This window comes from Artemia sp. Qi Xiang Cuo, chromosome 15, assembly GCF_049724085.1.
Source record: "Artemia sp. Qi Xiang Cuo chromosome 15, ASM4972408v1, whole genome shotgun sequence".
Lineage (NCBI taxonomy): Eukaryota > Metazoa > Arthropoda > Branchiopoda > Anostraca > Artemiidae > Artemia > Artemia sp. Qi Xiang Cuo.
Window position 1 is genome coordinate 28,019,900 of NC_142808.1, and position 17,116 is coordinate 28,037,015.

Genomic DNA, 17,116 nt, shown 5'->3' on the forward strand with positions numbered 1-17,116 from the left:
GAATGTAATTTATTGAAGTCCGAAAAATATATATAAAAAAAACGAAGAAAAACCAAAAGCAGCAAATTCAAAATCTTATGTTACAACAACAAGTGACTTGAACTCACTTGATATATATATATATATATATATATATATATATATATATATATATATATATATATATATATATATATATATATATATATATATATATATATATATATATATATATATATATATATATATATATATATATATATATACATATATGTATATATATATGATACTTCTCTAGAATCCAGTAAACACGCGATAAGGGAAGTTTCATTAATGCTAATGAAATGAAATAATATAGGATGAAAATATTATAGTTTGTGAACATAATTGGGCTATATATTTGCACACTAGGGGGGTCAGGGTAAAGCATAACATATATTAAATACGTAACCTAACCTAACCTAGGTACCTTTTGTTGCCCCTTCAACCCCAAAAACCTAAAGTTTAAACATTTTTCGCGGAGTGAGCAATACCTCACAAGGCAGTGGAAACCTGTTTTTCTTTAGGATTTCATTCGATTCTAGATGCGGTTCTTCGTGTGTTTACTGGATTCTAGACACGTACCATATACATATATAAATATATATATATATATATATATATATATATATATATATATATATATATATATATATATATATATATACGATGGATATATGATGGCTATTTTCATAATATACAGGACAGCTCTGGTCTTATTAACGTAGCAACCGTCGGGACTTCTCTGATTGAAAGAAGTTATATTTTGCTGCTAAACAAGTTACTAGTAAAAATTCGCTTGGATACAAGATCCACGCTTCTAGTGTATGGAGTTTGACGTGATATTTTCCACCATGGCTTTTGTTTAATTTCATCAGCGTCGGAAAGTTTTTAGTTAGTTTGTCTCCGCTTTGCAATATGGAAAGCCAAATGTTATCTAGGTTCATAAGGGACTTGGATTTGCATAAAGATTCTCGTAACCAACTTTGCCTTGATTGTAAAGAACTGTGTGATTGGTAAGATTTTAATAAGTTCAGATACCATAGTTCAGTACTTTTCAAAGCTTTCCTTATACAGTTTCAACCGGCTGTTCGGAAAGTAAAAGACTCCGCAACGATTTAATGTTTTTTTTTCTATCGTGGAATAACCGGAAATAAAACCATATGTATATATATATATATTATATATATATATATATATATATATATATATATATATATATATATATATATATATATATATATATATATATATATATATATATATGTATATATATATATTAATATATATACGTACATTGACGCCTTTACGCCTCTTATTAAGTAAAAAGTTAGAGGTACCGAATATGATTTGAGGTTTGGACAAAAATTTGTTGGAAATTTTACTTGTTTTACTTTCTATATAAAAGTGGGAATATCGTATCTTGATGAAACAACGATCGCATCGACAATTCATCCCATACAATTTAAAGATAAACTTAAGGTTGAGGGTTGAGGGGGGAAGGAGGGCCGGAAGCTCCTTTATATTTTAAACAATATCGGTATTTTATTAAATTGGGAAAAATTAAATGTAAAAGAAATGTGTCCAATGAAAGTAAAGACCTTATTCAAAACCAAACCAAAAACGAACAAAACCTATCCTGTAGGAGAGGATTGTCAATCTCCTCCAGCCCTCCATTCTTTACCCTTAATTTTAACCCCCACCATAGTGCGTCAAGAACGAATGCTCTAATAGAAGATAAATTTGTTAAAAAAACTTCTTTTCCACAACGGCTTGAAAATAGAATGGCTCACTTGTCCGAATTTATTTTAAACAATAAGATATTCAGTCTAAATGTTTTGATGGGCAATTGGTAAATAAGACGTAACTACGAACTGGCTTTATTTGTTGCACCTAGAATTTCCTTAGATAGCAGTGGTTAAACATTACTGTGGATGGGGGGGGTGTACAGATGGAGCACCCATCCTGTTTACTAAGTCAACACACGTGTGTTGATTCTACCTCAAACTAATGTTGGGCAAAATCTATACTTTTCTAGTCTAACAACTCTTAATTAAGGGAGATTTAACAATGTCAAGTTGACATAATAAAATAATATGGAGAATAAATTTTTTTGTTTAAGCCTCTCAGAAGTAGATGTTACAATTCGACTTCTTAACTTTTTAAAGTTGTAGCGTCAAAGCACCTGATTCAAGTTGATTGACTATTTACTTAGTACATTCACTAAGACTGCCCGGAATTAAGACTAATGCCAAAAAAAAACGTAGGTCATTCTCCAATGGACGATTGACAAATTAAAATCAAAATCTGCGATGAACCTTCTTTTCGAATTTGTTACGCTTTTTTTGGACTTGCACAATTTGAACTCTTAAGTAAGTTCCTGGTTTCAGAATTTCACACTCACCTTTTTCTTACTTCGTAGGAATGCACGTATCTAGAAAATACGATGAACTTTCCTTCATGAACTTTATTTTCTAGTCGTGGAAACTGTTCCAGGAAAAAGATGTCGTTTGATTCTTCGGCAGTCGAGTTTTCCCAACAAAGTATCGTTTCGGTCATGGATCGATTTGTTAAAGCTGTCGCAAATATGAATGAAAACATTCTCGTGCCACGTGCGTTAATGGATGGAAAGGTAATTTATTATAATATACCTCAACCTTGAAACTGTTGTAAAACTATTAAATTTGAATAATGCAGTAAAAATGTGCTTGTATTAAATTGCTTACTTTGTGCCTGTGCATTAAATGAAAAAGAATAATATTTTTTAACTGAAAGTAAGGAGCAACATTAAAACTTAGAAAAATCAAGAATTCTTCCGTATATGAGGGGGACTGCCCCCTCCCCATACCCTCTGTCGTTACGCTAGTTTGTTTCTGTGCTTTAAAAAAGCTTCTTATTCTAGCTCAACGGTGCTTTTATTTCAGCACGGTTATTAAAGAGTCAGGATAAAAGTCAAACTTTACCGTAAAGAGTGCGGGGTTGAAGAGGGGACGGCCTCTCTCATACAGAATCAGCTCTTTTCGTTTTATGTTTTAATATTGCTCCTTACTTTCTATTGAAAAAGCATGTTTCTTTTTAATTTGATTTCTGATCGATTTTCAATTCATGCTCAGGCCTAACCAAAATATGACGTTTGGAACCGGCTTTGTATATCCCGATTTCTTGCTGTTGTAAATCGAATGGTAGCGTCTTGCTTTTTCAGATTTTCTGCCTAATTTATTAATATTGGATTGTAACTAAAAGTTTGAATAGAAATTGAATATTTAGTGAATCCGATGAACAGTAGTTTTGTTGAATCAGGTTCTCAACAACATTTTTACTCACTGTATACTGTAGCGTCTTCTTTTTTTCCAAATATGATACACATTTCATGCCACGCGTATTTGCTCGGAGCAAATATGTCTTTAGTTAGTTCGTTGCTAGTGGTCGGACAAAAAAACTGGTTTTTCCATATGCTTCTCGTGATATGTACATCGGTATCGCGCGTGCGCGAAGGCGGAGTATGAATCTCGTCTGGTTTTGAATGTGTTTCATTTTTTTTATTAACGATGAGTATATCCTTTGTTGATACTGTATATTCTCTCTACTGTGATGTGGATGGAAATTCTGCGTGACTTTTGATCTTCTACGTGGCTGAAGCCACCGCATTCTCCACTATAGGTTGCTCTGATGCTTAAACATATTGTATACGCCAGAATAAAAACATTGTATATCAATAGGAAAAAGAAATATTACCATATAAAATCGATGAAGCCAAAGTTCCTGTTAGCAACCGCCACCCTCCTCCCCTCCCTAGAAATTTCCCGGCGAGGCTCATGATGCACGCCTCGCATGATGTCCGCCTCGCCTTTTCCATCTCTGTGTTGATGGTGGTCGGCATGTGAGTTTAATAATATATGATACGTAAAAAAATATTGTCACAATGGGAGGGGCACTATTACCAATCCCCCCTAGCCCCGAAGGAAGCCTACACGGAATTCAAACTAAATAAGTCATGAGGTCTGTTATGTGACGAAACTTTAAGCAAAAAGTTGATTTCCAAAAGTTTTTTTTGGTTTGTTATTTCAATTGTAGAATGGGTAGTCTGCCATGATGGAGAAAATAATTCAGGAATTGGGAATTTCTAATAGACTATAACTGAATTTGGCTTTAATAGCATCAGCGAAGAAAAACGTTCAGAAGAATACACATATCGCTCGGATGAAAGGCGAAAAGTAAAATAAAAGGCAGAGTAAAGTAAAGGAAAAGTAAAGGAAATGCAAAACACAAAGAGTAGAAAGTGGCTATAAGATGGAAACATCTGTTTAGGCATTTTCGTAAGAGTAGGGGGCAGGAGACTTAAGACCTCTCCTCCCGAAATCTGGCGATTTACCCATATTTTCCACATAATTCGCCAATTTCTGCGTTATTTATCCGAAGCTGTGCTCCCTCGCCCGAAACAACATACTATGTGTTTTCCTGTTTGTAGGCTATACAAGGCCGTATCCAGGGTAGGGATTGCCTGTTTTGCCCCTCTCCCCCTCGAAAATTACTCTGACTCGTAAAAAGTAACAAAAAGGCATATACATAAATTTTGATGCGTTTTTTATTAGTTTCTTACCTCCCCTTCCGAGCAAAATACCCACTTCCCATAAACAAAATACCCCCCCCCCTCACATAAACAAAATCCTGGATTCGCCTTGAGCCTGTATCGGGCTTATTTACTAGTATATTTGGTACTTTCACATTATCAGGGCCCGTCTAAAGAAGTCCAACAAGAGATGCTACAGTCAAACGGGAAAGACGCTATGAAAAACCCGTTTTTACAAGATGATTCAATACACCGCAGTAGAGAAATACATTGTATAGCGTGGTTTTAAGACATTTAAAGCGTTGTTCTTTGGTCTTTTGGGAGGGAAAAAGGTACCTAGGTTAGTTTACGTATTTAATATATGCTATGCTTTGCCCCTCACTCCTCCTAATGTGTAAATATATAGCCCAAATTTGTTTCTAGACTATTATATAGTCAACCTATTTTATTTTATTTCATTAGCATTAACCAAATTTGGCTTTTTAGAGAGGCCCATATAATGCGAAAGTACCGTATATTTATGATGCAATCTGTTCTATTCAGCCATTTATTGTTAGTAATTGATTTCTTTTTTTTCACGGTGTCGTAGCCAAAATAATATGTCATGCACAACTCCTTATTAAACAAGTAAAAACCTTGTTATTTGTTAAGAAACAAAAAAACGAGTTGTTTTTTCATATTTTTGATACTTTCATGCCCGTATTCACACTACGGTGCTTTAGCTTTGGCAGCCGACAGTGAAAGTGGTCATAAACTCAAGTTTTACCCTACAATGATTTTCGGTAAATCCTTTTATTTTGCCTATTGTCTATATAAAGCGTCATCCAAAAGGCTTAACATCAAGCATGACCAAGTTAAACAAGTAGATCGTCAAAGGCCAATATGTTTGTTTTTTTTTCAAAATTACTTATAAATTATGTTGTCACTTTGCTACTGATATGCAATTCTTCTTTATTAGTAGCTTCTTTTTTAGTACCTTGAATTAACCAGGGAGAAGGCTGAAATGCTACAAACCCCTAAACAACATTTTTGGATTGTCCCCGAATGTTTCTCTCTTCTGGGATCAATTTAAGCCCCAAGCAGGATGTAAGCCACACTTTGGAAACCTGTAATTTTGCCAATTGCTGTCATTTCTCAACGATTTGCCTATTTATATAGTTTTTTTTTCTACTCTTTGATAATATGTATATACATCCATATATAAAATTTTTTCACTTATTTTATGATATGGAACAATGTGAAAAGCGTAGAAAAATGACCATGCAAAAGAATGACTAGAAGAACTTAATTTGACAGTCTCTGTAATCTTGGCCCCCGTAGAACCTTCCTACGCTTAGTTAACTACGTTTGTGATAAAAATGTATCGTACGATTCTTTTATCTGGCTCTATCCCAAACTGTGAGATTTTCTTTTTGTTCAAGATCCTTGAATTGCGAATTCCGTTGAAAACATACTTTCAACGAACAGAATACGATCTCATTCAGACGTCGCACAAAGAAGGTAGATAAGCTATATGCAAGGGTAAATGTATAAGAGGTACTCCGCCTTGGAACATTGGAGAATAAACATTTAGATGCACGAAAATAAGAAAATTTGGGCGTAAATACGTGGCTCTTAGTCCATGGGAAAAACAATTCTGCCCCCCTTTCCTGCTATGAGTCTGGACTTCGCCCAGATGAATTTCGGAAAACTTGTAATGGGGTGTCATATGATTTTATTCATTTTATTTTTTAAGAGAGTTAGGGAGGAATTATTTTTAAGAAAGGTAGGAAAATAATTTATTGAAATATAGAAGCAATCTTCTTTGTGTAAGTTCTTCTCGGTGAGGAGGGGAGGGAGGGGGGATTAAGAGCATTTGATTCTACGGATGGTGGGGGTGAGACTACAAGGTACTATATTGGGCCATATCCCTCGCTGTATCCAGAACCTATCTCTTCCTGTCACACATTTTATCAATATTTGAGCTTGATTAACCCTATCATGTCCTAAATTACTCTTCAACAAAAAATGATGGTTCTCAACTGATACAAACTTTTTTTCAGGTTGGATTCGATTCAGATTTAGAACGAAATGTTGCTCCTAAGTCTCGTTCTTTTATCCGTAATTTACAAGCTGCGGACCTATACAACCTCTATCAGACTTTAAACAAAATCAAAACTGAGCTTACTTGGGCATCAAGTTCACAAGATGAGAATTGTATCGAACTTATGAAACCGCAGAAAAGCAAGAGCCTTCTTAGTCAGAACCCTGGTCGCCGGCCTTCTTCAGGAAGCTTACCTATGTCATCCGCCTCAAGCCTCTGCGCTGCCGTTTCTGATACTGAATCTGAAATAGGTACTGTAAATATATAGATATGACTATACCGCAGCGAATTTGGCCTTAAAAAAAATAGAAAGAAAAACAGATTGCCACCTAGCTCTTCCCCTAACTTTCCTCTATTTGAAGGTGCGTACTTACAATAAGCATAAGAATGGTACTGGGGGGGGGGGTATATACATACCTGTAGGTAGGAGGAATTCAAGGACGGTTCAGATAGCCCGCAATCTTTTAAGAAGCTGGAAAACTTAACCAGAAAAGCCACCTTATTTTCCAGCACTCGAGCCCACTCCTTTTGGGAAAAATTTGTATTGGTATATACTCAAAAACTTGTCTATTACAGCTAATTTATGTGATATACGGAGTGACAGTTGCAGGCCGAATAGTGTCAAAATTATACCGTACAAGAATAAGACCTTCACTATAAGCTTTTGTATCAAGCTGAACCAACTGCTTGTTTCTAATGTATCAAACTCAGGACTGAAGATGTCTGTTTTAATTCAGGCGCTTCTCAATTCTTGATTTAGTACGAGTCTTTCAGCGAACTTTGATGTTCTCTAGGAACCTAATCTACAAAATCACTTAGTTTAACAATTGTCATTATGCTAAGTTATTTTATTACTACTGAAATCTGGCCAGTGCCTCTATAATCACTACCCCCTCTTTATAGCCTTTTGTGTTAAAGGGCTTAGACATAGACATATTTATTATTGACATATTCAACATAGCACTAAGAAGCACTAAAACTGAGCTGTTTGCAAGGTACATAAAAATTGCACAAACACAAACTAAATTACTCTGTGGTGTTAAACATCACAGAGTAATCACATCACATGTGATGTGATGTGAAGAGGGGAACAAAAGAACGCTGTTCCAAAATGTTCCAAAATCACTAGCTACTTCCCATTTATAAAAAATCTCGTTCATAGTTTTCAGTATCTGCTGTCATCTATAGTTGCTAAACTCACTTTATTTTGCCTTACTTATAAATAAGTTTAATTAAAGTTTCTTACAATCTATAGGTTCTTCCCCTTTATTAAGAATCGGATTAATAATTTTCAGTATCCTATTTTTAACTACTTAACCACTGTATTTGAAAAACTCAATTACTATACTATCAGCATCTGGATCCTTATTGTTTTTCAGGCATTTTTGCACCGTCTCTAATCCTTCCTTTTTATTTAAACTTCCTACAATTCCAGATTATCAAAGTTTTTTCTGACGCAAGTCGAGACCGATGATGTCATACTATTGTATTGTCTGGCTCCATATTTCTGATCCTCTGCAGTTTTGTCTACATCCTCTGTTTCACATATTCTCAAACATATGTTTAGTACCTTGTGTTCTTCCCTTACTTTTGTCTTATTTCTGTAAGATCTATCCCGTAAAAACTTTTTATATACACTTTCAACTATTAAAAAAGGCACTAGCCCTTTCAATTTCCAATCGAATGATCCCTTTTGAAGTTTCTTGGTTTGAAGTGTATGATTCTAGTTCATGTTTAAGTGTCAAACATGATGGAGAGCAACTAGCCCCCCTCCTTGACATCCTTCATGCCTGAACGAGCTTTCAGAGAGTAAAAAGGGTAGCCTCTTCACTCATTTCCTCCTTTCTCTTCTACCGAACTTAGATTGTTTTGCTAATATTTTCTAGCTGTTTTTTTTTTCTAACTTTCCTCCCCATGCTAATTTGCAAACTATTTTCTCAAAATTACTACATTCATCTTGTATACTATCGAATTCTAAGTTCTCCAATTTCTTTATCAACTATTATTGGAATTTCCCTTTCAAATTTTAATCATGTAGTCTATCAACTTCATAGCTATCTGATTAGTAGTAATCCTACTTCTAACGGTAAGCTTTGAATTAAGTGTGGATGCGACACGACTAGACAATGAGCTTTACAACTTCTGCTGTACTTTTAAAATCACTACGTAACTCCTCCTTTTCAAATTCTTATTTATAATCTTCAGTAACTTATCTTCAACTTCACAGTCACCATATTTCTTATTTTCTCCATAAAACTCATTATCATACTATCCGTGCCTGAAGCTTTATTATTTTTTAATGCCTTTAGCTCTGTCTAACTTGCACCTCCTAGCTCGTAACCTGCACCTCCAAATTATTAAAATTTTTTGTGTTATTTCTATATTTCCTACAACCTTATCACGGTTTAACATGTTTTCAAAACGTTTTGCCCATCTTTTTTTAACACTTTTGTTGTCACCAATTGAAGTCCCGTTTCTACTCCAAACTAGGACAAGTCCAGGCTAACTACTCATCTCCATATCTGAGCATGCCGATACAATATCTGACTATTGTTGCGTCTGGCTGCAGCTTCCAGATCTTTGGTAATTTTATTCATGGCCTCCGTTTCACTCCTCCTTAATCATGGTTGATGTGGAAGCTGCAACCTAGTAAAGAATTTATAATCCAATGTCTTCTCTACTTCCCTTGCTTTTCTCGTGTTCTCATACGATCTATCGCTCACAACATTCTTGAAAAACCCCCTGCTTTTTTCTCCATGGCTCAAAACGTTTCGTCCCAAAGGCCCCTTCCGAGACCTCACAAACTATTTTCCTAAAATCTCTCCGTCTTTCTTCCAGATTATCAAATTGTGAAGTTCCCAGTTTTATATTCAACTGTTCCAGGAAGAACCTTTTTGAATTCTCGTCCTGAAATTAACCAACGTCCTTATTCTCCGGAAGGTAGTTGCCCTGCTTAAATTTGAGCGTTAGATTAACTCTAGACACTACTAGAGAGTGATCTTCACTATTAACATCAAATTATTTGTGAAAAATTGTTTTTTTTTTGTTAAAATTACATCATACGCATGGAAAAAGCCTTAGGTTTTTTCTTACCAAATCGTTAAATTGTAACCAAAGTGTTTGCCCCGGTAGCTGCAACCTAGTACAGGACGAACCTCGGCCAATTGTAACCCAAAATTAATTAACAGTTCGTGGTCATGAACTGTAAGTAACCAAAATTCTAAAAAACAAAATTTTGATATCAATTGGTATATCAAAAGAATTGGCTTTTTATGCTGATTCCAAATATATAAAATTCATTAAGTTTTATGTTACACATCAAAAGCTGAGAGCTTGAGAAAATTTTCCTGATTTTTGAAAAAGGGAAGGAACATCCTCTTAAATTCAAGTAATCTTAATGAAAATCACACCATCAGTTTCAGCTTATCAGAGAACCCTACTGTAGAGGTTTCAAGCTCCCGTCTACAAAAAAGTGGAATGTTATATTTTTTGCCAGAAGAAAGATCACGGCTGCGTGTTTATTTGTTTGTTTTTCTGTTTTTTTTTTCTTCCTAGGGGTGATCACATCGAACCGATGGTCCTAGAATATCGGGAGAGAGCTCATTCAAACGGAAATTAGAAGTTCTACTGCCCTTGTTAAACGACAAAAAAGATTGATGGGTAGTTAGCCAAACTCCAACGCCTCTCCCCTCCCGCAAGTCCTCCGATCAAAATTTTGAGATAGCTCTTTTGTTCAGCATAGTTGAAAGGTCTAATATATGTGCGTTTGGAAATAACTTGACCCCCACAGTCCTTGGGGAATTGTCTTTAATTTATGAAATTTGCCCATTGTTTGCGTATAGTACACGCAAACAATGTAGAGTATGCATACATTTTTTGTTGGGGGATGGGTGAATTTTCTGCCCGGGGGATTTTCTAAGGGAGAATTTCCCATGGTTAGGGAAGTTTACGGGGGGGGGGGGACCTTTTCAAGAGACATGTTTTACTTGGGGAATTTTCTAGAATTCCTATCAAAACACACTGCATATATTTGGTGCAATGACGCAGTCATGTACGATCGCTATATGACATCATAATGTAAAATCCAATCAATAAATGAAAGGCGTTAATGTCATTAGCGTGGAGTATTTATTATATTTTGCATTTTTTTTTTCAGGAACGGACCAAGATACAGAAGACTCTGGTGTTGAAACAGAGAGAGATATACCATTTGATGAAAATGAGGAAGACTGTGTCCAAAAAGTAGCTCACCAGTTTAGAAAACATCTATTAGGACTTCATAAAAGTTTAGAACATCTCACAGACACTGCAAATTATCTGACAAAGAGGTATCATACTGAAATTGGTACAAGTGAATAATTATAGGGATGTTGCAGGACAATTGTGATAAAGTGCTGTCTACTCAGCACAAGTTTAACAGCCTTAATGCAAATTTATGTGATGAATCACCGGTTTGTTTTATGCTCGCCACACACGCTCAATAACTGTTTGGAATTTGAAAATCCTGTGTTTTTTTGCCTGATAATTTCTAATGTTGAAAAAAGGATTCTTCGATTTATTTCCACTCTGAGCCACCAAAAATGGAAAGCAAAATTTTTTCGATCGACTGACCATAGAACGACAGAAAAAAAACAAATGGAAAATATTATACAAATCATTTGAGGAGAGAAAAATACCGAAAAATGTAAAAATATATAGTTATGTCTTTATTTTGCTTTCCTATCAAATCCTCATAATTAATTTCAGCTCTGAATGGCTTGCAATTTAATAATTTACTTTTCATTTTGAAGGGATTTCAAGTATAATTTCTTTGACTTTGAAATAAAGATAACCTTTTAAAATTAAAGATAGAAGAAAAAATCTAACTAGGTAGAAAAAATTTCAAAAACTAATACAAGAAAAGAACCTAACTTGGGGAAAAGCAACCAAAATTAAAGCTAAATAACTAGAGATGGCAATGCTGCCTGCTGCCTTGCCATCATTGCCATGAAGGCTTTTTGCATTAGAACAAAAAAGAAATTAATCCTAAAAAATCACAGCTCTATGGGCATTTCTGTAGAATTCCAATGGTTGAAGAACAATGATTTAGGCATACCATATTAATTGTAAAGTTTTGACGCAAGCGAAATTTATTTATTCCGTTATAACAAAGGAAGTGAGGGCTTAATGCTGAAGAATCTTTCATAAGAACGTTGCCACAATTTCCCTGTTTCTCCGTTATATGTAAGGTATTTTATTTTTTATTTTAATAGATCCATTTTTGGTATATGTATAAAGCTCGATGTATTCAATGAGGAAACGGCTAAATTTCATGTCAGTTTTGATGGAAAGGATTGAGAAACTGCCCCTCGGTGCAAAGAATGATACAATATTAGAATGTTCAATTATATAGGTAATTATCAGGCTGAAATCCTTTCAAATCTCGAATTGTTGAGCTCGGAATGTGTTGGCCAGGGCCATATTTATTGTTTGTTGGACAGGACCTGAAAAATCGATGTTCATATTACGTCCAATTGTAGTTATATTTCTTTTAAGTTAAGTCTTTGTTTATTTACTTTTCTAACATGTATGTTTGCTATCTAAATTAAAGTTTCGCATAAAAAGATTGCAATTTTTTTTACAGGAGAAGGTCTGTGTTTAAATCGGATCATTAAAAGACGTTCCGATTTCCATTTTAATCAAACAGTTCGTGGTAACGAACTGTATAGTAAAAGCCAATCTTCTCGATAGTAACCGAAACTCTAAAATACGGAATTATAATACCAATAGTTACATCGAAAGAATTGGATTTTTATGCTTATTTTAAATATGTAAGTTTCAGCAAGTTTAACTTTATCCATCAAAAGTTACGACCATGAGAAAACTTGCATTATTTTCAAAAAAAGGGGAAAATGCCCCCTAAAAATCATAGAATCTTAATGAAAATCACACCATCAAATTCAGCGTATCAGAAAATCTTACTGTAGAAATTTCATATGCATAAATGAAAGAGTGAGGTAAAGCTCCTAAGCTAGAGTAAAAGAATTCCATGATGTAGTTAAGTCTTACACTGAATAAAAGGTGTTAATTTGAGACATATGTACAAAAATAGGAACACAAACCCGCAATATGATTCTGTATAACACAAAAACAAATATCTTTGAAAAGACTGCAGTTTGAAAAGACATCAAAAATGCAGTTTTTAGTGGAAAAATTCATTCTCTTTTAGAAATAATTTATTTTAGTTACAAAAGATTTTTAAACCAATTAAATTTCCTTTAAAATGAGCCATTGAACAACTCTCTACGATGTTCCAGTGCCAAGCTATCTGTGGAAAAGAAAGAAAAAAAAATAATATGGTGTTTAGGCAGAATGTTGTAGTAGCCGCCACTTTTCTTGATTTTCAAGCCAATATATTTCCCCTGCTGTTCAAGCCAAGGAACGGTAAGTTTCCTGTATATGGGTATCGGACAAGGCGGTTCTAATGTTGTACTTTTTGTTTTGATCTGACTCTTTTTTTTGGAGTTATGGGTTTTTATATTTCTTAACATTGGACGTGATCGTCTCTTACTAGGTTGCTAGCTACCGCTGCAACCCGGATAGTAAATTTTTAACTGAACTACTTCAGAACTCCACATCTGGAGGATTCTAATTATTTGCCTCAAAAATTGCTTTAAAGTTGAAAAGATGGAATCCGTGTATGAGGAAGATGGACTTAGGGTATGCGCTTAGAGCAAAAGATTACTAACATTATTGACGCCCTGGGAACGTGCATTTTGAGAGTTAGTGCTCAGATGACTTTTTGCACATGACCACGACCTTCCCTGAAGCCCTATGGGGTCTATCCATCCAAGAGAGATGTTGCCATAATTCTACTGGAGAGCAAATGTAAGATTATTCTCAAGGATTTAAATAAGATAAAATTTGTAATAATATCCTTTGAAGATAAAATCTAATTAAATTTTATCCAGAACTTATGACATGGTTGTAGATCGTAAGAATAGTGCACACATGCTTTTATAGATAGTACGTTTTTGTCATTACATTTTGTTGAGTTTCTCTTTCTCTACTCAAAGTTCTTTATGCATTTGCAAAGCATAGAATACCCCTGTCAGGCAAATGGAAACTGGGTAATTAATGCTTTAATAAAGCCATCCACTCTACCCGTTTAAAGTTCGTCCTATTTTGTTATGTCTTTGCTGTTACTTCAACTGATGACTTATAGTAGCGCGGAGCTGCCTCAGACTCACATGTTGACGGAAACTCATTCCCCTTCTCATTTTGCTTTAAGTTTGTACTTGTAATAATTTTTTGGGAAAAGTTTTGGAAACTCAATCCCATTGTGCTTTGGGGTGCCCAGCCTTTCTCTTACTTGCTTGTAGGTCATTGAATGACCCTATTCAGGGATCATGATGATAGGGCAGGTGTAAGCAAATCTAACTGAATTCTATCCAAGGGAGGAATAGCTGTTCTACTGAGAATTACGGACGGCTGACTACTTAATCAATCCTGTATAAATATTATAAAAAAAGAAGATAAAAAGGACATATCTCTTTTATCTTGAAGTATTATCTTTCAGTTATCCAAACAAACAACTTGCATCCCTTTTTTTAAATTAGCAACTAAGAACATAGTTAAGTTGCTTCTATAGTAGGATATTGACCGGAAAAGAGCTCCTTTGTGTGAAGAACTCCGGGGTCTGTGCCTACATGTAGTTAAGACGTTAAACACCAGCCTGTTAGGTGTTTACTGATTTCCTGGGAGAGATTTTTTGGGGTTTTGAGTTTGAATCAAATACTAAAAAGTCTTGTGCCGAGGGTATACATTACTTGCAATTAGTTAGAGCAAAATTACTGCTTTGGGATATAAAATTTTACTTCTTCATAAATTTCCGTCGTGTGGAATTCATCGCTAAGTTAAGGAACTGTTTTTACTTAAGTGTGATAAAGACAACTTCACTTTTCACCATTTTTTGGACGAATGTTTGCCTTCTACTTTCAAGCTGAATTTCAAAATACGCATTTTGAAATTCGCATTTGGGACAAGCAAGAATTCAATCAATTTTTCAAATGAAAGTATTAAAACAGTAAAATCTTAGTTTTTTGTGAGTTGTAAAGTTGTTGTTTTTTCTTTCCTTTTAAATTTAGGTGTTTGCATGCTTCAAGTGTTAATTTGCAATAAGGGAAACATCCATGTAACGAGGAGACACTCATTAAAACTTTCTGTGAAAACAACATTTATGAGGAAGTCTTGAAAATAACAAGACAAAATATTAACCAGCTTTTAGTCACATACTCAATATAATTCAAAGAAATACTAGTAGAGTTGGTTGGTATATAAACATTGCAAAATACTGTGTTTTTACTTCGCATGATTATGGGTGTAGAAACATGGGCAATTTGAGCGTTCAGATTGTTTTCTCCTTATGGATAGACTATGTTCCAGTGGTTTATAGAATTTTACCATTTATGTATGGGGATATTCTCCTGTGACATCCTTACTTGTAATCTAGAAAAAATATAGGTGATATTTCTTCGTTTAAGATAGTAATTAAAGGGATGCTTTTTAGTAAGTATGAATTTTAGGGTTTTTTTTTTTTTTTTTTTTTTTTTTTTTTTTTTTTAATAATGATATTGGTAAATTTTTATGGCCCTTTGGGGTGATGATTATGAATAAGATAGCAAATTGAATGATAATGTTAAGGTTTAAGGTTTTTGGTGTTGTTTGGGGAATATTATATAGGTAAGTTATTATTTTTTTCGTTTTTTTTTTTTTTTGTTATGTTAGTGTATTTTAGACACCCCCTTCGACAATTTTTTACTTCTTGGGTTGACTGTTAAAATTATGTTAAGTTGTTTGTTTGTTTAGAATAAATCTCTCTCTCTCTCCCTCTAGTACGGCATTGGTGTACGGCCTTGATGTATGGTGCAAGTGAAAAAAAAGTCTTGCTCGGCTGCAATAAAAAAGAGACTTACCATTGTCTTAATTCCGCAGTAGAGTAAAATAAAAGAACAAGAAAGTGGACAAATGTTTAATAAAAACCTACCAATTATAATGGATAATGGTCTGGTAATTATCTGAAAAACTGATAATTACCAGTATTTATATGTATTTGCGTCTTTACATATTATTATATGCATAACAAGCTAACATTTATAATATTGGATTATAATCAAAATTTTAAGCTGGATTTTAGTGTGCAGTAAGAATTTCCTGTCAGTCTTAGCTTTGTTTTTGACAACAATCTTTTACATTAGCCCCTTCTAAAATATAGGTATTACATGTTTTTTTTAGAGTAATGAATGTTCGAATATTAATTTTACAAAAAAATAGATTGTAAGTTTATGAATAAAAAACAATAATATTTTTGATTAAAGTAATACATCTGTGTTTATTTGTTGATCAAACTGTCGTTATTAGCCTCAAATTTAAGACCAGTAATCTAAGAAATCCATCAAAATTAACTTTGACAAAAATCCGACATTGTGAATTTCATATGTTTGATTTTGGACTTGTTCGTCACAACTTTAGTCCAGTTTCGGTAATCAATAATCTCAGAAATCCAAAAATACCAAGTTTGGTATTACCAACTTTGTGATCTACTATTGTAAATCAGTATTGTGATTTACTTTGTGATTTACCAAACACGTTGTTTTTTACATTGGGGCTTTATGTAGCAATATTAGCCTCAGATTTGTAATTAATAGCCTCGGATTTTGTAATTTATAAAATCAAAAACCCTGATTTGATGAAAAGCAAACATCGTTTTGGGAATAATATTCTTAACTCACTTTGATTTGGAACCATCACACTGTGATCCTGACCAAAGGGAGCCAGATATGGAGTCGAAGAAATTTAGACAAAAAGAGCATGGGGACGAAGCGTTTGCACCAATGACCAAAGTTGGTCTGAGATGTAGTGCTCATGCTAGCCTATTCAACAAAGGGAGACCAAAAACAGATCGTCCGCGTTGTTTACTGAAGTGGGGCCAGAGATAAAGAGTAAACCATGACTTCAAAAGATGGTCGGAGACGAATCCGCCACGTTGATCAAAAAGATCAGAGCTGTAGCGTAGAAACTACCGGGCAAAGGGCTTTGGAGACATCAAACCCACTGTTTATCAAAACGAGGTCAAAGACAAAGCGATCGTACTAATGACCAAAGAGAGTTTTGGACCTTGCGAGTATTTTCTTCTAAATGACTATCTCAACATTTTGATCTTTGGGGGGGGGCACCCATAAAAGGTGAGGGGAAGTCTAGCTGCCCTCATACCATAGTTGACTTAAAAGGCACTAGAGATCTCAATTTCTAATTGAATGAGCCCCTTCTAAAGTTTCTTCTACAACTCCTCCCATACGACGTTGCCTGGAAATAAAAAATACATAAAGTCCACTTTGACCTTTACTTGAAGAACGCTATTGAGCTACTTATGATTTATCTATAAAACATCTATTGAATATGAGCTA

At 34.4% G+C, this 17,116-nt stretch overlaps 1 protein-coding gene across 3 annotated transcripts in view; it reads left to right on the forward strand.

Annotated features, from left to right (window-relative positions):
• Positions 1-12,274, forward strand: part of LOC148943513 (mid1-interacting protein 1-B-like) — a 101,648-nt gene extending 89,374 nt beyond the window's left edge. For 2 of the 3 annotated variants that reach the window (XM_089101452.1, XM_089101453.1), the window contains exons 2-4: positions 2,497-2,650; positions 6,631-6,922; positions 10,828-12,274. In XM_089101452.1, the coding sequence (XP_088957578.1) occupies positions 2,497-2,650; positions 6,631-6,922; positions 10,828-11,030 (649 nt within the window). In that variant the 3' untranslated portion in view covers positions 11,031-12,274. Of the gene's footprint in view, positions 1-887; positions 1,035-2,496; positions 2,651-6,630; positions 6,923-10,827 lie in introns of those variants that run through there. The other variant, XM_089101451.1, reaches the window with a different exon arrangement.
• Positions 12,275-17,116: the final 4,842 nt, after the last annotated feature.